Genomic DNA, 20,449 nt, shown 5'->3' with positions numbered 1-20,449 from the left:
TCATTGCCCCCCTTTATCATACACATGCACACACACGCACACACACGCACACACACACACTCTCTCTCTCTCTCTCTATCTCTTGCCGCACGGAGCAATTCTCGTCATGGCTGGAGTCTTCACTCAATTTCCACCACTCGTTGGCCTCTACAACAAATGGAGGCTAGACAACAACCGCGAGTGGGGTGCTGCCGCCCTGGTGCAAAACATCATCATGGTATTTTTCAGAATCGAAGACAAGTGGTGTTCCAACTTCGAGCAGCCCTCGGACGGTGGCGAGCGCAAGCACTTCAGAATTGATGTGCTTCTCCTCCAGTATGGCCCAACGTTCCACGCGCCTGGAACACTCGTTCCAAGACTGTTGGTGGAGATCAAAGGTGGAGGGGGGTCACCGCGGGAGGTCGAAAAGCAGGCGTTGTTGAACGCCAAAGCATCCATCCGGCAGTACAGCCTCGCTGGCCTGTTCGTTCAAACGGTTATTGGAATTGAATCGGGCCTATGCTTCCGGTTCTGGTGGACCGATGCACATTTTGAGGGTCTCGTTCCTCTTGACGGTGGCCCTCCGTCCGGGACCCGGCGTGGGCGCAGGGAATACATCGCCGTCGAGACCGAGCAAGGAGCTCTCTTGGAAATGTACTACGCTCAAGTTAGACGGGGAATTCCAGACCTCCCTCAGGAGCTATTTTCCCAAGAGAACTTTCCCCAAGAGGACTTCTCCCAAGAGGACTTCGCCCAAGACCAGATGGATCCGTTCTTTCAGGGGCAGTCATACCAGTTTGTTCCAGAGCCAGTTGGGTCAGTTTTGCAGGAGGAGCCGCACCAGTCCTTCGAGGCAGATGTCGCACACGAAGACAACGAGACCATGACGGACGACATACAAGGAGACCAATACGATGAAGAACACGATGGAGCGGATCTGACTTCCGAAGACGAGATGGAAGACTGGATGGAAATGGAACCTGTCTCCCAAGACGGCACCACCGCGGGGACATCCCAGAGCTTAAGGTCAACCAGCATCAGGCAGGTCAAGATCATTATGGAGCCGCACCTGATGCAAAGTACCAAGTACCTCTTCAGAAGGCGCGGTAAAACGTGTGTCACCAGGGAAGGGGACTGGGACAAGCAAGTTTATGGTGGGACAGAGATATGGATATACAGAGCCAACAGCAGGTATTGGGGATACAAACCGAAGTGATGCATTGGACTAAATGTTATGTTTTTTTGTTTTTTTCTTCCTTCTTCTCTATCATTGGTCAAAATTTGCCTTGTTTCTTCTTCGTCAGTCCTTTCGCAGTAGAGGGGCACAGAGTAGACAGGGACAACGCAAGCAATAATTACCCTCTCGGCTCAATCAATTTTCCTCGCCGTGACACGTCCAGTCCCATTACTAAGTCATTTGAGGCTTAAACAATGCCGGAAACCCCTAAAATGGTCTGCATTTCGCATCATTTTTCGTTCTTCCCAAACCTACACTCACCTCTGGCTTGTCTGTTGCCGTTTCTCAGATTCCATCGCCCTTACCTTAGATGATGGGGGAGGAGACTTGCTTCGTCCGGCGGTGTGGCGTTTGTAACTTCAGCCTCGGGTATGGAGAGAACATCGTGATAGGTGAGTTAGGGTTGTCCGGTTGCGTGTGGCTGCCTCTCTAACCGTGACGATAGTCAAAGGAGATGTGGTCTCTGAACAGATGATCAACCAATGTTTCATGACCGATCTAAATGGCCACATGTACATCGAGTGTTCTGGGGCCTGCGAGCACGAAGGAGGACAGGGCAAAGGTTGCCACGTCGCGTGAGCCAACCAGATGGCCCCTTGGCCCCTCCCGAAAGCCATCCCGATGCTGGCGTACCAATACGAACTGACGCCTTCGGAGCTTGATGACCGAAACAAGCGACTCCACGAAATCGCCTTCGGGTTCCTGTCTGCCACCTTGTCCCGACCCTCTCGACTGCCACCAGAGCTCATTTCTTCCATCGCAACGCTGTGTCTTCAAACTTTTGCGGTGGAGAGTGCCAGGAATCTCCATGATGTTATGATGCCCCGTGGGAAGGGGAAGGCCGTGATACGTCTCTCGTCTGCCATATGGGCTCACGTGATCAAGTTCGAAGGCATCGAATATCTTTCGTCGTTGAGCAATGAGATCTACGATTACCACTGTCGGCGCATATTCGTCCCTGTACCTTTGTTCCCCGTCACAACTCTCTGCCTCGGAGAAGACTATTTGGGTGTGAGAGAGATAGTCTTTCGCAACTCTTCCACGATTCAAGGCGAGCTCAACGGCCTGGAAAACAAAGGCCTCTGGTGGCGGGTAGTGAACTTGGAGTCGCCCACGCTTGTGGTTGAAACTGAGGTAGATTCCCTAATTCTTTATATTGGCACGGCTGACAGATTCATACGGCGTAGGGCCTCAAGCTAAACTGCTACCCCGGCCCTACCGGCAATCCTCGGCGGCCGCTGACGAGATCACAGTATGTGGCAGGCATCCTGTGCAGTGTTCCTCCATCGAGGGCGCTTCGTCTCATCCAAATTGAGATTCATTGTGTACTCGACAGGCTGGCAATGTTGCCGTGCAACGACCCAAGCATCGTTGCTTACTCAATCCACTGGAGTGGCCGTATCCACTCGATACATGCCCATACGCGCGCAGACACGCCGCCAGTTTACGAAAAGGAGGCTCGAGGCATTTGGTTATATTTCCCGCTATACAGCGAGAGAGGATAGAAGAGATCTGGATCCGCGACAAGAACAAAATGGGAGCTGCCTTGATCGTGAGCTGACGCCTCTCTGATGTGGGGGGGGGGATGCACATGTAGCGTGACTTACAGTTGGCTGAACCATATTATCCAGTTGAAAACCAACCGCGGTCGCAACCTCGTCATCGGACCGTATTCAAACACGCAGTCTAGGGCTCGATTCTCCTTGCTGGATCGTCCATGGCAAAAAGGGACCAGCCGGGTTTTCCATGGCAAATCTGTCATCGGCACATGCAAGATCGCATTTGATAGTCCCAGTCCCAAAAAGGGGGCTTTGGGTCATCCTTCGAACCTCCCACAGCATGCAAGTCCACTTCATATTTCAACGCTGGGGATAACTTGGTTCTATTCAGCGGCATCTATGGTCGGCGTGAAGGATATCGTGCCCTGCGAATGCAAATTCGGCACTCAAGTTTATGTCACTGGCCTTCTCCTTCGCTATTCCGACGGCCACGAGGCATCACTTGGGAATGTTCGCATGGACTTATTGGCAGCTCCTAGAGGAGTTGAAAGACGGGTTCAGTCTGTGGCTAGGGTTAGTCGTAAGCATTTGGAGTTCGACCGTTTTACGGTTAGCGTTCTCGCGTGCTACGGACGAGGAGAATCTTCATTGGGTCGAAATACGCCATGATGACTCGATGGATTGGTGGTTCTCCAGAAACCGTTCCGATGTCTACCGGCGGAAAAGAATTGCTTTGGATACGAGAGCATCAATGACTTCAACGTGTGTTTCTCACACTTTCCTGGACAAAACTCGACTGTATCACAATCGACTGCCCGTTCACGTTATCCTCCGACCCCGAATCAGCAGTGGTGGTTTTGCCATCACCACTACGCCCTCCCGTGATGCGGTTCGTGAGGCCGATCTCGTCGTCGGACCCCTTCAGCTTCAGCATGCCATCCCCGCCGCCAAAGTTGAACCTCGACCCGCCGTACGTGAACAGCGCGCCGGACCCCTTCTGCGAGCTGCTGTTGCCGGCCGCCTTGCCGGACCTCCACGGCGCGCTGTTCGACGACGGCCCGGATTGCGCGCTGCGCTGCGTCGACGAGATCTTGTTGCGGACGATCTTTCGGAGGGGGGCGAGATGGGCGAGGCAGGCGGACACGATGGCCACGGACGGCTCAATGGCGGACCAGATGAAGACCGGGCCCATCATCCAAGTGACGTCTTGGGCCTTGGAAAACCTCTCTAGGTACCAGATGCGGACGGCGCTAGCAACACAAACACTGCGGGCAGGTCAGCACACGACTGTCCTTATCACCGGTTCTGGTACAAAAGGAGGGGGGGGGGGGGGGGGGGTAGTTACAAGCTCCCGAGCAACATGATACTGCATACAGCCAGCTTCCTCCGTCCAGACATCTGCAACTTCAAGACTTGAGGTATCGGTATCACTAAAACAATGATATCGTTGATCATGTTGATGATCCCGAGCGCGAGGTAGAATGTGTTGAGGTCGAGGCAGGTCCCCTGCTCGCCGACGAACTGGTTCCAGTAGAAGGGCAGCGGTTTGCAGGCGTTCCCCATTGTTGCCCATATGACGATCGGATAGGTGATGGACAGGAAGTACCCAAGGATCAGAGAGATCTTGAAGGACGGGATGTTGGACACGAAGATCCGCTGGTAGAAGAGCAGGATGGAGATTTTGGTGGCCGCGCAGGCGCTCCCGTACACGAAGGTGTAGGCGTAAAGGATCTATCTCCCCAAGCCGGTCAATGAATGCAGAGCAATGGGCAAGGAACGAAAGGGTAGAGACAGACCTTGAAAACGCGTGTCAGACCCAGAGGCGTAAAGGACCACACATGGTTCCCAGCGCCTTGGGCACCGCCTGCGATGCTCAGACCGACGGTGGCACCGACGAGAATCTATAACGACAGCGTCAGACCCGATCAGTCAGGTTTCTCTCAGAGAGAAACTGCAGGTGCGATATCAGTACACGTACAAGAGACGCAATGATGGCCCAATCGTCCGCCTTGAGGTTATGGCCTTGGAGGTATCTGGCCATCAGCCGCAACACCACCGCCAACGATGCCAGGACTGCCAGGACAATGACGGCAGCATTGTTCTGGACGACGCTGCTCTCGGAAATGTCCAGGCCGTCCGGCGGCGGACCGAAAATTTGGACTATATCCGCATTGGGTTCCATCTTCAGAATCAAGACGCCGTTTGTGGCCGCGTGTAGCAAGCAATAAAGCAACGCGGCATCACGGATGATGGCGGAGGGGTCGGGGCAACCGACTCTGCATACATATTCTTGCAGAACATTGCCAAAAGAGACTTGCTTGTTCTGCGTTACACGAAACCGGGTTAAAGGGGGGACGAGGCACAGGCACGGTTGGGGCGAGGAAAGCTCCCGGCTTGCGCAAAAAGCAATATGTTGGAGTCAAGTCGGATGATGGATTGGCATCTTGGGTGTCCATTTTAGTCCCCACCCCACGGAGTATCCCAGTGACATTTCACCTTCTTCATGATTAGCAGGGCCGTACGCCCGTCAAGTGATAGTCTCGATTTAAATCGACGGAACTGCCTCGGTCATAGGTGGTCACATCTCATAGCCTTCCAGGGGTGATACGGAGTCGTTGGTCCCTATGCAGCCAGGGGTCGAGTATCCGTTGGTTGTTGGTTGACCTCCGTTCTGACCTTTCAACCCCGGCATGTGGGACTCTCTCCACGCTCGACTTGAGGGATTATATGCATAGACGAGGAGGACCTGCTGATAGCTGCGGTCCTCTTTAGATGATGGTTGGCGCGCGTACTCGCATTCAGGACGGGAATCCCTTCCACTGCCTTCGAGACGAACCCGCTGTTAAATGCGTCAACGAGAAGTGGGCGGACTAATCGAGATAGAGCCCCGAGAAGCAGGTCAGTGTTGCAGACTGCATTTCTTCTTATACCTTGCTCACTGGGTGCTTCCAACCGCACCCCTTGTAGACATACAGCGTGAGAAAAGTGACAGGCTTTCAAACTACAGACTAGTATCGAGAGTAACTGATGAGCTTCCACCATGTCAGTTGCAATCCCACAGCTATCGGCCGAATCATCTCGGAGGGACTGAATAGCGGTCGGGGCCTATTCTGTGCAAGATTAAGCGGACATAAACTAAGGTTGTTGACCACACAACTGTTGCAAGTTGCGACGGGCCGTCTGACTGCATCCCGTCCCACGCAACCCTTCAGAGCTGTCGACAAGGGCGGGGAACAAGGGGGGGTGGGTTCCGTAGACAAGGGTCGCGTCTAGGGATCCGCTGTCAAAACCCAGAGACCCTTCCTGCGAAGACTGGCCAGGATGATAAGTAATCCCAGCCGGCCGCTCTGGATAGGAAATTGAGCCGAGAGTTCACATAGGTGCCCCAAGATCCGAAGCCTATGGTCTGGACAGAAAACACCACCCCCCAAGAAAGCGCTGCAAATCCAAAGGACAAGTTCCGAAGGAGGCAGGTGATCAAATGGTAAGGCAGTCCAACAGCAAGCAGTTCACTTCTTGGGGTCTGAAATGATGTGTCATGGCCAAGTCTCTTTGAGACCGTCCCCGGTCAACTCGTTGGTTGGAATCATACGAAGGAAGCAGCTCCAGTTCATCATCCCCAGTTGGACGCGCAACAAACAATCAATCATAAGGCCACGGAGATGCAAGGTCACGGCGTAGTAACTTTGTCTTGGATTGCTGGTCAAACATGAATTTATGTCCGTTAGTGGACAAGGGGCCGTCCACTGGGATACAATTGAACCTTTCTGGCCTTCCTGTCCCGTTCCTGAAAGGTCTATCAGTCGTCTTTTTTTCTCTCTCACGCCTTCGCTCTCTGACTTACAGTATGGGGTCACTGTCACCATTCACCGAGATCCCCGATCTCACACCGTTGGAGCGTATAGGCCCCAAGGGCTACCTCCGCTATGTCTTCCCTTTCCAGCTCCCGGACGACTACGACCTCGACCAAGCAGCCGCCGTCCTGCGTGCCGGGTATGAAGCTGCCCAACGGCGGATCGTGGTGTTGGACTGCGAGGCCGTTCCGGACCCCGACGCAAGGCAAGCGGGCGTCTTGAAGCTCCAGAGGCTGCCCCTTGGGGAAGTAGAAGGGATCGCGGTCAAGGACCTTCGCGCTCCCGGCGCGTTCCCGATGACCTACTCGGAGCTCAAGTCCAAGGCGTTCCCCGTGTCTGCTTTCGACGCCGACACCATCTGCCGCCGTTCCGTCTGGCCCTCTCCTGGGGAGAGGCTGCCCGTTTCTCTTCCCCAGGCCAACTTTGTCCAGGGGGGCATGATCCTGTCGTGGTGCATCTTCCACATGTTCGGCGACGGGCAGACGTTCCTTACCTGGACCAAGGTCTGGGCGGAAGAATGTCGCCGGGCTCAGGGACTCGATATCACGGACCCGTTCAAGCTCGACGACGTCCTCCTGAGGGACCGCCAACGGCTCATGAAGCCCACTGGCAAGAATCCCGGACGGGCCCGAGACCACCCCGAGTACACCATCCTCCCGTTCACTCCGCAGGGGATGCCTCCCAACATGCTGTCCGAGGACCATCGCGGGCAAATGTTCTACTTCTCGCCAGAGTCTCTCGCCAGGCTCAAGGCCGAGGCATCCCCCACCAACGCGACAGAGCCGACGGAGCAGAAGTGGATCTCGACCAACGACGCCCTGTCGGCGCTGCTGTGGCGCACTGTCATGGCCGTCCAGTCGCCGCTCGAGACCCTCGAGGGCGACCCGGTCTCGGTCTTCAACATCGCCATCAACGGCCGTCTTCGTACGGATCCGCCGGTCCACCCGGACACTATGGGCTGCTTCCTCGGCTACGTCGCCGCCTCGGCGCCGATCCGCAAGATGCTCGGCCCCGCGAGCCTGGCGGACCTGGCGATCCTGGTCCGCAGGGCTCTGGTCCGGGCCGACAGCCAGTTCGTCGACGACGTGGCGACGCTCATCGACACGGTGGAGGACATGAACCGGGTGCTCCCCACGGCGCTGCTCGACGTCCCGGGCAACAACTGCATCCAGACTTCCTGGGTCAACTTCTCCCTTTACGACGTGCAATGGGGACCCGTGCTCGGCGACAAGATCCAGGCCGTGCGGGCCCCGCATGTGGGAGTCATCAACGGGCTGCAGGTCGTCATGCCGATATTGCCAAACGGAGGAATGGAGATCATGGTCGGTGTTGAGAAGAACTGCCTGGACAGGTTGCTGCATGAACCGTTGTGGATGAAGTTCGCAGAGGCTAGATAAAGTCAGTGCCGCTTGCGAGCGGATTACCTTACTCGCCAAATTAGAAAGGATATCACCAGGACTGCTCTTCAATCTTGATGATTACTCAACAAGTGAGGTTGTCAGAGGCAGAATTCGCCTACTGTAGTGAACGCGAATACAGAATAGAGTTCGGACGCAACCTCGCAACTGTACTGATCCCTGCAACGTCAGGGGGTTAAGCCCGGGATGTCCGATACCAGAGAGGAGAGGTGCGGTACGAAGCACTTTGGTTAAGAATGGTTTCGTCTTATGTTGTATCCTGGTTGCCCTCTGGGTGTTCTATTGGCAAGTGATCGGTGGCTAGGGACCGGCGACAAGCGAAGCACCCGGAGCAGAGTGAGTATGCCCGTGTGAATGAGCTTTCCGGGACATCAGACGTTCTGGAAATAGCTTCGGAATGCGTTTCTTGGACACCATCAGACCGACACAGAGTTTCCTCTGTGGTATAACTGTTGGTTTCACGCGCCATAGTGTAAGCAATAAGATTTGTTCTGACGGACCGGCCAACCCAAACTGGCTGAAGGTTTTAGCCTTACTCTTTCTCCCACTTCTATTCGCTTGGATACGAAACCCACCAATGGTCCAGTCAAACAAAGCGCCTTTTAAGGTTTGGCCGCTCAACATCAGTCCGTCCTGAGCCTTTGCCTTTGCCGCCCGGCGGGATGGAGCACGCAATCTTTCGGCCTCCGTTTGACGACGCCATGGGACAATAGACTGGTTGATAACGCTGCTTCTTGGTGTTGCCTTGGTCCGTAGACACGACCTGTGTGATGATGGGCCTATTCCACGGAAGTACTGGTTCCACTTGAAGGTAAGCGTAGAGATACAATGTTCGGAGGTTGCGGAACCCCCAACCCCCCACAGGGTATGCTGTGCAAAGAATGATGAGACTGTCAACGCACTGGAGTGACGCTGACTGTTTGGAACTTATTCCAAGACTTAACTACGATCATGGTTCTCTATAGACCTTGAGTGAAATGTTCAAAGACCAGCATCAACACGTGCAGGTACTCGTTGAAGAACAACGCGTCGAGCACCACCCCTAACTGGCAAGCCGAGGCGTGATGGGCTGTTGAAGTCCATCTAGTGATCAGTAATACAGGCACTGCCCGGAAAGCTTGCTGATCGGATGTGTGCTCTGGACTCTATATATTAAATCCGAAACAAGGACGCCGGGTCACCGCGTGCGCCGGACTCGCCCACCCAAGACGCGTATATGAACTTAGATTTGACTCCGCCAGGATCTGATATTAGGCCCCGCGTAATGTAGACGAGGGCGACAAACTCAAAAACCCCTAGCGGCGATCAGCACCGTAAAGACCCTCATCGGCGCCGACGGGACGGACATAATCGGTCATTCCCCGTCTGTTGCTGACAGGAGCGCTCTTCTTCACGGCGTCCTGCCGATTCTTCTTATAAGTCGGGACCTCCGGGAGTCTTCGTCAAGTTTCTCTGAGATACGTTCTGTTCCTTGGACAGTCTTCCCATGTCAACACTCACCCAGTCGCTCATTTTCCCCTCGGTTTTTTTTTTGAAACAAGTCCTGTCGTTACCATGTTTTCCTTCGCTCTTACAGCCGCTCTCCTTTTGGCTGAGCTGGCCAGCTGCCACCGACTCCGTGGCCTTCACAGCCGCGCGCATGCTCTCCCTCACGGCCCTTCGACGCACGCAGACCTCGCCAAGCGGAGCTCGGAGGACCTCTTTGTGCGAATCTCTCACGACCGGCCCATCTTGGTCCCCACCCGCGACGACCACCCGCAGAGGCCGGTCGGCATCAAGGCGGACGACGCTCCGATCCAGACGAACAAGTTCTACGCCAACTTCTTCGCCGGAAAGCAGGACAACGCCACCTGGACCTACCCCTACTCGGTCTGGTGGTCCAACGACACCGTCAAGCACGGCCACGGCCTCTCCGTCTCCCACACGGACCGCGGCGAGTTCGTCTACGGCGCCGGGGACCCCGCGCAGTCGTTCGAGGATCCCTTGTTCCAGCAGTCGATCGCCCTCTCTGCGCGGGAGCTCCAGAACGGCACCGTCCTGACGACGGACTCGTTGACGGCGTTCGCCGTCAACGTCAACCTCGCTCCTCGGAAGGGCGCGAGGCCGGTCGTCACGTTCCCCCTCGTCCAGGGTATGGCTTTCGTGACGGGCGTGTACAGCGACGCGACCGTCCTCATCCAGTCTCAGAAGCACTTCTCCAACATCACCGACCTTCGGCTGGGCTCCTACGGACTCGGCGCTGCCGTGTACGGCTGGAGTGCGCGGCTGAGTGATGGGTCGACCTGGCTGATTTACCTCAACCCGAGCGAGTACTCCCAGAGACCGACTCTCAGAATGACGGACAAAGGCACGCTTCTGGGGCCTCGCGGGTTCACCGGGACCGTTCAGGTTGCCAAGAACCCCAGTGGGCCGTCCGGCGTCGAGGTCTTCAACAAGGCGGCCGGGGCCTATCCTGCGGGTGCCACCATCTCCGGATCCGTCTCGGGCAAGACGGGGACCTACACGCTGGCATGGACGAAGAAGGGCGTCACGCAGAACCCGCTGCTCATGTTTGCCCTGCCTCACCACGTCAAGTCTTTTGACAGGACGACTGCCCAGGGCCTCACGAGCGTCACCCTGGCCGCCACCACCAAAGGCATCGCAACCGCCACGTTCGCCGATGCTTTCACCATGGTCGAGGACAACCTCCCGACGGATATCAGCTTCGATCCGTGGTCGCCTCGCCTGGGCTCCGTGGGCTCCAAGGGCGCACCGGGCGGCACGATCTCAGACGAGGCCAAGGCGGCCGTTGTCGAAGCGGCCAGGATCGAGCTGGCTCGCGACGTTGTCGCGCTCACCAACCTGACCTCGAAATACTTCAGCGGAATCGCCTTCTCCGTGTACGCGAGGGCTCTCTACGCCGTCCACGAAATAGCCGGGGACACCTCGCTCACGGACGAGGCGCTGCGTAAGCTCAAGTCGGCCTTCGACCGATACGTCAACAACCAGGAGCAGAACCCCCTCCTCTACGACGAGGTGTGGAAGGGCATCGTCTCGTCTGGCTCGTACGGCAACAATGACTCGAGCAACGACTTTGGCAACACGTACTACAACGACCACCACTTCCACTACAGCTACTACGTCTACACGGCCGCCGTCATCGCCCACTTCGACCCTGCCTGGCTGACCAAGAACGACGGCCTCAACAAGCTCTGGGTCGACAACCTGGTCCGCGACTGGGCCAACCCGTCCACCGAGGACCCCTTCTTCCCCTTCTCCCGCGCCTTCGACTGGTTCCACGGCCACAGCTGGGCCCGCGGCGTGCTCGAGGCGCCCGACGGCAAGGACCAGGAGTCCTCCTCCGAGGACGCCTTCTCGACCTACGCCATCAAGATGTGGGCGCGCGTCACGGGCGACGCCCGCACCGAGGCCCGCTCCAACCTCCAGCTCGCCATCACCGCCCGCAGCCTGCAGTCCTACTACCTCCTCGCCGCCGACAACGACGTCCAGCCGCCCAGGTTCGTCGACAACCGCGTCGCGGGCATCCTCTGGGACCGCAAGGTCAACCACACCACGTACTTCGGCGACGTGACCGCCTACATCCAGGGCATCCACATGCTGCCCATCGTCCCCACCAGCGCCTACGTCCGCACCCCGGCCTTCGTCCGCCAGGAGTGGGACCAGTACTTCGCAGGCAACAAGAGCGGCCACCTCACGGCCGCGGGGTACGCCGGGCACGTCTACGTCAACCTCGCCATCGCGGACCGGCCGGGCGCGGTTGAGAGCTACGAGTTCATGAAGGGTCTGACGCCGAGCAGCCCGTACCTCGACGGCGTGAGCCTGGCCTGGAACCTCGCCTACACGGCGGCCTTGGGCGGGAGCCTGAACTCCAATTCGACTATGAATTCGACCATCTATAGGCGAGTCTGAGAGCGGTTTGCCGAGAGGGAGAAAAGGGGCAAGGGTCGTGGTATTTTTTATTTTCTCTTCTTCTTCTCCTTCTTTTTCTCTTTCCCACATCCTCATCCTTTTCAAATTCAAATCCAACGTCATACCGGCCCACCTAACCGAGGTATGACGATTTGTATCATGGCATGATCTAGTGTTCGAAGCGGCTTCGGCCCTGACCATGTTATATCTTGCACAACATTGATGCTACCCTGTGCACATTCATGATTGCTATTGCGCTCTGGGCGCCAGCTGGAAACGGTGAGGAAGATAAATGTACGAGAGTAGCTGGGCCGAAAACTCACCGCCCTTGACCGCAGACTCATAAACTGCCTTCCCATTTGTGGTGGCCATACCGTTATAGCGAAGTATTCCTTATAACCATGATTCAAAAACAGTCGTCAAGGTCGCTCGGTTCGTGGCGATAATCTCAATTCTGTTGATCGGACTCAGGGTGCTACAATATTCCATGCAAAGAGGGCCTACCTTTTCAGGCGTGCCCATCCATCCAGTCAGTGATAAAATAGAGACACCACGAAGCCAAACCCACAATCATCCCTTTCCGGCTTCCTCAAGAAATCTCGACGGGCTCCGTGTTAGCGGAGTATTCCGCCGCCTCCCGCGCAGACTCCACAGGAGATCGAATTTTCGGCGTCGCAGACGGGGACGTCGGCCGGTGAGTAGTCGGCCGGAGACTGCGACGCGGCAGCTGTCTCCCCGCGCTCCTTTTCCCAGATTTCTTTTGTGTTTCCCGATTGTGAGCACTCCCTCCCCAATGACTCGGACTGAGAAACTGGCCGAGCGCCGGAGGAACGAAGGTAAGTAAACGCAACTGGAAACCGCAGTTTCCTAAGGGGATCTGATAGAGAGGCAGCGTTTTTCTACTTTTTTTTCACTTCCCTTCATGGCGTCTTAATGCTCACTTCATGAGGAAGACTCGAGGCCGAGCCGGTTTCTAATCGTCCCTCTGCGCTGGCTGGCTGGCTGGCTGGCTGGCTGGCTGGCTGGCTGTGGTTCCTGTCCTTTCAGTCTTTATGGTACTGGCCTAATCTTCCTGAAGCCGCCTTGCCTTTTTTTATCGTTGCTTGCTTAGTTTGGACAAACCAAGCGTCATGGGCAAGTAAACACTGTGTCCGCTACACCTATTTCTCGTGGATGGGTATTCTTGGAAAGCCCCCCTCCAGACAAAGAGGCCCGTCTTCTTCGGGACTTGAAGACAGGTTGTTGATGCACGGCTGATGATTTTACACCTGATTGTTTTCGACTGAGGGAAAACGGTTTCCGATTCCCTCGGCAACGAGCCCGGAGCTGACCCGGAGGTCCTCGGCCGAAGTGGGGCACGTACACCGGTCGGACGTCCAACGCGCACATCTGCAACCCCGATCTCGACCATGAACCTAATCAAGCGCCTGGTATAGCCAATCTGTTATGATGCCTGCGTCGAACCCAGAGAAGAAGAGCCCCCCAAATGTCCCATCTGCGAACAGCTGTTCAAGCGCGTCGGCTGGGATCCCGGCCGTCCTTCATCTCCCTTGCACTTCCTCACACCTTTCCCATCTCCTCATTCTGGTCATAGAACAAGTCGCGATGTGGATCTTGTAACGGTTTCTTGGGACGCCGGCAGAACCACCCTACATTGTCCAGGAACCGTGACAATACATACTCGCCCACCGGCAGAAAGAAAAGTGCTTCTACCAAACAAAAATACACCCACATGACATGGACAACCTGGCTCAAGTGACGAATCCCTTCGTGTCTTCCCCAGAGATGGCCTAGCAGGTTAGCATCATAAGAAATCACCATCCAAAGCAATATCAGAAAAACAATACTGAATTATCAATGATCTCTCGAGGTATGCAAGGGGAATCATCTATCCAAACACTACATCATATGCCGCAACCAAGGTATCCGTGTCAAGACGCCGCATCTTGCCTCCCAAAGTGGGGAGGTGACTTTTACAAAGAAGAACATCAACGTCGACCAGGCATCCAAGCCCTTTGCGCTTTTAGGACTGGCCATGTTTTCTATCCAAGTCGTTGGCGAGGTTCATGTGCATCAAAGCCTGAGCCGTCCAGTCCTCGTCGTCTTGTCCACCTCCTTTATGGCTGTTCCAAATGTCTGTGTTTTCTCGGCCGTCGACGCCCGGGAGCTTGATCTGTGGCGTGGGCTGTCCCGGGCCGGGCTTCGCACCCACGGGCGGCGGGCGGTCGTCGTGGCCGAAGTGATCAAAGTCCGGCAGGACGTAATCGTTACCCGAAGGCGCGTTGGCCTGGCCTTGCTGTGCATATAAAGGTCCCTCGTCACCGGGCATCTCGGCAATGCCGTCGTGGCCGTGTTGAGGAAGAGAGGCCATGTGTCCGACCTGGTTCTGGAACTCCTCTTGTTCCAGGATCTGCGGCGCGTGCTCGACATTTCGCAGACTCGAAGAGCCAGGGGCTGGGCCGCCCGCACTTCTCTGGCTGCCGATGGAAGCACGGTGAGGGTCGGATCCATCCGCGGTACCGGGATCGCCGCCGACAAGGCTGGCGGGGTCCATATCTCGGATGGCGAACTGGGCAAGAGTGCGCATCTTGCGCGTGACCCATCCGGCCAGAATCTTTCCGCGCTGTTTCTCGCCAAGGCGAGACCGAGGGAAGTCGCCCTTGTTAACGAATGCCACGATGTCGACAATAATCTGGTGCTCATTGAGGATGGCGTTGACAATGACCGGAACGACGGAGCCGAGGTAGGCCTTGCGAGTGATCTCGGCGAGTACGACAACGAGGCCGCCGGCTTGGAAGACGGCGCTACGGAATGTTAGCATCATGGGTTCGGACAGAAAATGGCGCCGTCGACTTACCATCCGCCAGTGACGATGTTTCGGTGGCATCGTTCCACAGAGGCCTCGATATCCATGGGGAAATGGCTGAGACCATTGATTTCAAACGTTTCTCCAATGTTACCAAGAACGAACAGGACCTGCATGTCAACCTGCGCGCCGCCAGGGCCGATGGGCCTGCTCACGTTGTGCAAGAAACCCAGGTCTCCCGTGCGAACGTACTGGATGCTGGGGTCGCCGTCGACTGTACGGCCGTCGAACCGTTCCGCGTCAAAGACATCTTTGGAGCCGTAGAAGCCCTTGACGCATGCTTCCGAGTCGACCCAGATCTCGCCATACTCGCCGTCGTGGCAGAGCAGCCGGCTCTCGGGATTGACAATGGCAATCTGCGTCGACACGGGCACCATGCCCGAGTCCTGGAGCAGGAGCGCCTTCGGGTCTTGTTCGGGATCGACAGGGTAAATGAGGCCTCGTCGCAGTGCCTTGGTGTCGAGCCAGAGCTCAATGGGCTCGATGCACATGTAGGACCGCGAAGCGACCATGGGGTTGAGGACGTGCGAGTAGACGGTGTTGATGGCGGTTCTGTCAAGGCCAGTGGCGGCGAAGTGTAACCGCACCTTCTGGAAGACGTCGACTCGCGGGCGGCTCTCGGCCGAGATCATCATGTTCTTGAGCTCGTGGAGCGTGAAGCCCTTGCCCTGCATCGTGGCCATGGCGTGGTCCAGCATCTGCGGCGTCGCGTAGGTGTCTTTGATCTTGTACCTAGAAAGAGTCACAAACAGGGACATGGGATTCTGCGCAAACTCGACGGGCGACAGCAGGTAGGTCGGCGTGCCGATGTAGATGCCCATCAGGCATGAGTGGATGAATCCCAGACCCGTACTACTACGCACGCATCCGAGGACAGGACGGGAGCTCGTCATCTGGCACGTTTCCTTCTGCACCTTGCACATGCCCAGGATGGTATCGTGTCCCAGCTGGACGGCGATTCGGCGCTGGTCGGGGGTCCAGTACGTCCAGATAATCACAGGGTAGCCTGACTGGATCCAGGCGGGTTGCATCATGATGCCGTTGTCTCGCAACCCGTTGCTCTGCTTGGGTGGTTTCGTGGTATTGTAATAGTTGGGGACGGCGATTTTGAGAATGGACGCCGCCTGCTTGACGTGGTTCGATACCAGCTTCAACTTGACCAAGTGGTCAACCTCGTGGTTGACTAGGATGGCCTTGACGCGGAAGTCGGCAACGACGTGCAAGAAGGCCGGCACGTCTTCGTTAAGTCGGTTCTGGTCCAGAGGGGCCAGCGGGATGACGATGGCGCCCAAGTTGATGCAGGCATGGACGGCGTAGACGAACTCTTCCGAGTGCGTGTACATCAGGATCAAGTGGTCGCCGGGGCGCACCTTGACCTTGTTCTTCAGATACAACGCCACGGCGGCGACCTTTGTGTCGAACTTCTTCCAGGTGACGCCCTTCCCTTCTCGGCCGCGGCCGTCGATGGTGCAGTAAGCCAGCTCCTCGGGTTGACGGGCCACGCGCCATTGGATGAGGTCGGTGATGCACGAGAAGTTGTTGAGCGGTGTAGAGGTGCGATCGTCAATGACGACTTCTCTTCGGTCGATGCCCGAGTATTGCTTGTCAGACGACATGAGAATGTCGGCACGAGAATCGGACGAGATGGGCGACCAGATGCCTCCGATGGGATCGACGCCGATGGGCAGGTTCAGGACCGCGTGTTCGACGCCGAATTTGACGTGGACGCAGGGCAGGTTACCCAGGTCGAACTCTCTTCGGCAGAGCATGTTCCCGATGTCCCTACGTCCGTTCTTTACTACTCTAGGAAGAGAATTCGGCGCCGTGATCATAACGCAATAGAGTCTCAAGTGGTGCTCCTGCATCAAGACGTCCATGCATCTCTCGGCGAGCGAATCGAGGAGAGCCGTGTCGAGCTGCCTCGGCGGCCCACCAGACGTCAGAGGCGCCGTGGATGCGGCCGGTGACTCCAGGACCACGATAGGGAGGTGCTCCTCGTTGACGAAGACGTCAAAGGCAGAGCAGTCGTATATCTTGGGCACGTTCTTGACAATGCTGACGACGAGATGCTGGACGAAGAAGTAGCGGTGCTCCGCGACCTCGGTGCCGTGTTCGACCCATTCGACCTTCTGACGGATGCGGTCCTCGTACAGGCCCAGCACGAAGATCTTCCCCTCGATGACGGTGCCGAGCAATCCGGTCCGTAGGAATTCGGGCTCGACGACCGTCGGCGTCGGCTCGCCAGGATCGAACTTGTAGGGACGGGCGTGGAAGATCTGCTCCGTGTGTTTCGGCAAAGCCCAGAAGCCTCCCGAGAGCGAAGGCGAGTCCACCCAGATCTCTCCCACCGAGTGCGGCGACGCCAACAGGCCGGTTTCCGGGTCGACCACCGCGAGCGTGGCATCCGGGATTGGATATCCAAAAGCGCCGACGCGGACGGTGCCGTGTTCGCTGGCTGCGCGTTTCCGCGCCTCGTCTCCAATGGCGATGACGACGACTTCGTTCGTCTTCAGGGCTTCTCTGTCGAGGAGCACCTCGCTGAGTTCGTTCTTAGCGCGCTGTTCAGTGGTCGTCGTTCCACCGCCTCCCAAAAGACTGCCGAAGCCGTTGGAGGGCGCCAGTTTCACCTCTTCCTTCTCTTCCACGTCGGACTCGATATCGGAACCCATGTCGAGCTTCAAGGGGCATCCCATTCGCTCTTCGCCTCCTAGCCAGTCGCGGATGCTGATGACCATCCCACCGTGTTCGGGCAGGCAGAGCATGGGCGCGACCACCTCGCGAGCGCGCGGGTTTCGAAGCGGCCTCAGCCATCTGTCAGCCAGGACCTCGTGGAATTCGCCATCTACCGTCAGGGTATCAATTAAGCATAGCTTGACTGTCTGGAAATTGGGCTCCATGCCCTTTTTGAAATTTCGCGTCGTCATAGGGTCCGACTGGTAGTTGTAGGCTGCCCGTTTCAGGCCGGGGTAGTCTGCAATCATGAGCGTAGCTTTGTACTTGGTGATGAGGTGGGCGTAGAGTCCAGGCACTTCGACGGCCTTGTTTTCGACCCAGACGGTCGTGTGGCCGCCATAGACGGTAAGAAGAACGCCCAAGATCATGCCGATGCCCTGTCGCGGGTCCAGGTATGAGAGAAGGGTCTCGCTCGTTGCTCCGGCACCAATCAGCCGGCCATTCTTGTCCCGCAGGGTGCGGCTGAAGGTGTCGCCAGGGCCGTTTCCTGGTACCGTCGAAACAACGGCACTCAGGCAGGCCATCTGGTGCATGACGGTCCTGTGGCTCAGGACGACGCCGCGCAGGTCGCCGGTCGGGGCCCTGGAGAACTCAATGTAGGCCAGGTCGGGGACGGTCAACGGCGGGACATCGTCCTTCCGCTTGGGGTGGAAGCTGCCGAACTCGTTTGTCTTCCACCACTCGACACCCTTGGGCCAGTTCAGTTTCTGAGTTGTTATGTCGCGCTGGAAGGCCTTGAGGTTGTTGTCGGTCGTGAGGGCCAGATGCGCCTGCGTCGACGTGAGGATCAAGTTCAGTTTCTGATAGTCCTGGAGGTCGTTGATGGGCACGGCGACGACGCCGGCGATGAAGCACCCGAGAAGGGCAATGGCAAAGTCGATGACTTCCGTGTCGCGGTAGATGAGGGCAACACGATCGCCGCGATACAACGAGCTCTTGTCCCTAATAACCTGAGCCACCTTTTCGGCTCTCGACGCCAACTTGTCCCAGGTGATGGAGGCGATTTCCTTGCCCTTGTTGTCAAGCACCCAGTAGGCGGGGAGCTTGGACATGGTCTTTCCCCTATGCCTCAAGACGGCGGCCATATTGTCAAACTTGGACATCGGGGTGTTGCTGTCGTGCGGATCGGATATCGCAAACGGGAGGTCGCGGGGTTCCAGCGGCATCTGGTATTCGAGCACTTCAGGCGGGGGCAGATCGTTCGCGGTGAGCATGGGCGGCGCCATGGCAGCCGTGGGCGAGAAGGCCTCTCCTGATGAGTACCTGTGTCCACCGCCGTAATCTTCCTGGAGTCCCTGGTCGTAGCCTTGTTGGTCGTAGTTCTGTCCCTGCTCAAACGTCTGTCCTCCAGTGAATCCCGAAAAGTATCCTGTCGAATCGAGCATCGTGCCCGTCCGGCTGTCGTAGGGGTTCTGCGCGTGGTCGACGTAGTGCCCCTGCTGGTCGGGGTTGAAGGCGTAGTCGGTGGAGACCATGGTGCCTGATCGTGTCGTGGGCTCGTTGGCAGAGCCCAGAAAGAGCGAGTCGTGGTGCTTCATGTTCGGCCGGTGCTCGGCAAGAGGGCCACCAGGCCGGAGAAGACCGGCGGGGTTCATCTCGGGAGAGACAAAGCTGGCGCCGGGGGACTGGTATCCTGGAGGTGATGTGTAGCCGGCCGAGCCGTGACCGGAGCCGTGGCCAGACCCGTGGGCGGAGCCTCGGCCGCCGAAGGGCGAGTGTGGGCGATGTGATGTGGGCGAGGTCGGGCTATTGGGATCGGAGTCTCTACCGCCCAAAGCGGCGAGAGCGGCTGCGCGGTGGCCATCGCTCGAAGGGTGACCGGAGCTGTCGGGAGAGTGTATGCCCAGGCCGCGTCTGGACTCGTTGGCCGCTGGAGGGACGAACGAGCCAGGGGCCATGAATTGGGAGAGGAGCTGAGTTCGTCGCTTCTGGTATCTGCGGGGGGGAGAGAGAGGGTGCTGGTTAGCCGTTATATCGTCGCGCCGTCGTGGGCAAACAGAAGCGCCTCGATGGAGGGGATATCATTCGGGGAAGAGGGGTTGTTGGTCACCAACCCTTTCTCTGTGATGTCGCCTTCCTAGAAGCACGAGAAAATATGTCAGTCAATGCGACGATGGAAGAGGGCGACAGGAAGAGGCTGCAGGCGCTCAGGGACGATGCGCGCGCGCACAAACAAACACACACACACACTTGCGCACGCAGGCGCAGACGTTTCTTGGGACGGGAGGACTTTGGACGACCGCAAGGGCGAAGGGGTCGTGGAACTCACCTGCAGCTCTTTCTCCAGCTCTTCCAGCTTGTCCTGCAAATCGGGGGTTAATTGTGCTGCCATGGTGTATGGCTGTTGGTCATCAAAAATGCGCGACGTCGGCGCAGGGTGTGCAGCAACAACAAGCTGGTAAGAGTTGAGAAAGGGTCTGGAATGGCCCGAGACCCCCGGGGTTTAGGGGGGAATTGCGGAGAGGGAGAGGAGGGGGGGTGGGAGTCGCCCAGAGTTATTAAAAGGAGGGACGACGGCGGCAAGATGTTAATGTCCAGTTCGGGTGCCGTCGGTCTGGATTGAGACGAGCGGTGGTGGTGGTAGTGGTGGTGGTGATTTGTCGGTAATGGTGGAGGAGAGGAGGTGCACCGTCCCGGGTCTCGTGACGTAGGTCGTTGCCAGGAAAAGAAGCGGAAGGGGGCGGTCGCTTTACCTGGTTGGGCTAAGGATCCGAACCAGGTCAGGGTAAGGTTGGCCAAGTCTCACGAGAGGATAGATTGGTTGGTTTGTTGGCTGGCTGGCTCAGGTGGAAGGAGAGACAAGACAGAGAGGGAAGGGAAAGCGGCGGCCAACGACTCAGGGCGGGCGGTCACTCACTGGTTGAGTGGCCTACCTACTTAGTTAGGTACCTAGAGGCATAGCATAGGGAGATAGATAGGCAGGACTCTGTCTGCTGGAGCAGAACACTGGGGGG

The 20,449-nt window shown here is 57.2% G+C and overlaps 5 protein-coding genes across 5 annotated transcripts; 3 read left to right on the top strand and 2 right to left on the bottom strand.

Moving 5' to 3' along the window:
• Positions 1 to 106: 106 nt before the first annotated feature.
• Positions 107 to 1,795, top strand: CH63R_03158 (uncharacterized protein; the record flags this gene model as incomplete). Its single annotated transcript, XM_018298133.1, has 2 exons — positions 107 to 1,085; positions 1,662 to 1,795. The coding sequence occupies 2 exons, from the start codon at positions 107 to 109 to the stop codon at positions 1,793 to 1,795; spliced, it is 1,113 nt and encodes a 370-aa protein (XP_018162949.1).
• Positions 1,796 to 3,472: 1,677 nt separating this feature from the next.
• Positions 3,473 to 4,897, bottom strand: CH63R_03157 (Pth11-like integral membrane protein; the record flags this gene model as incomplete). The annotated part of the gene is made up of 4 exons (XM_018298132.1): positions 3,473 to 3,980; positions 4,061 to 4,446; positions 4,512 to 4,616; positions 4,694 to 4,897. The coding sequence occupies 4 exons, from the start codon at positions 4,895 to 4,897 to the stop codon at positions 3,473 to 3,475; spliced, it is 1,203 nt and encodes a 400-aa protein (XP_018162948.1).
• A 1,665-nt stretch (positions 4,898 to 6,562) lies between these two features.
• Positions 6,563 to 7,966, top strand: CH63R_03156 (Enoyl-hydratase isomerase family; the record flags this gene model as incomplete). The annotated part of the gene is made up of 1 exon (XM_018298131.1): positions 6,563 to 7,966. One exon carries the CDS (start codon positions 6,563 to 6,565, stop codon positions 7,964 to 7,966), a length of 1,404 nt encoding a protein of 467 aa, XP_018162947.1.
• Positions 7,967 to 9,541: 1,575 nt separating this feature from the next.
• CH63R_03155 (Glycosyl hydrolase family 81) lies at positions 9,542 to 11,896 on the top strand (the record flags this gene model as incomplete). Its single annotated transcript, XM_018298130.1, has 1 exon — positions 9,542 to 11,896. The coding sequence occupies one exon, from the start codon at positions 9,542 to 9,544 to the stop codon at positions 11,894 to 11,896; it is 2,355 nt and encodes a 784-aa protein (XP_018162946.1).
• Positions 11,897 to 13,919: 2,023 nt separating this feature from the next.
• CH63R_03154 (acyl-CoA ligase-like protein) lies at positions 13,920 to 19,827 on the bottom strand (the record flags this gene model as incomplete). The annotated part of the gene is made up of 3 exons (XM_018298129.1): positions 13,920 to 14,700; positions 14,754 to 19,453; positions 19,765 to 19,827. 3 exons carry the CDS (start codon positions 19,825 to 19,827, stop codon positions 13,920 to 13,922), a joined length of 5,544 nt encoding a protein of 1,847 aa, XP_018162945.1.
• Positions 19,828 to 20,449: the final 622 nt, after the last annotated feature.

Source organism: Colletotrichum higginsianum, chromosome 2 (genome assembly GCF_001672515.1).
Source record: "Colletotrichum higginsianum IMI 349063 chromosome 2, whole genome shotgun sequence".
NCBI classification, from domain to species: Eukaryota; Fungi; Ascomycota; class Sordariomycetes; order Glomerellales; family Glomerellaceae; genus Colletotrichum; species Colletotrichum higginsianum.
This window is presented reverse-complemented; position numbering and strand designations above follow the sequence as displayed.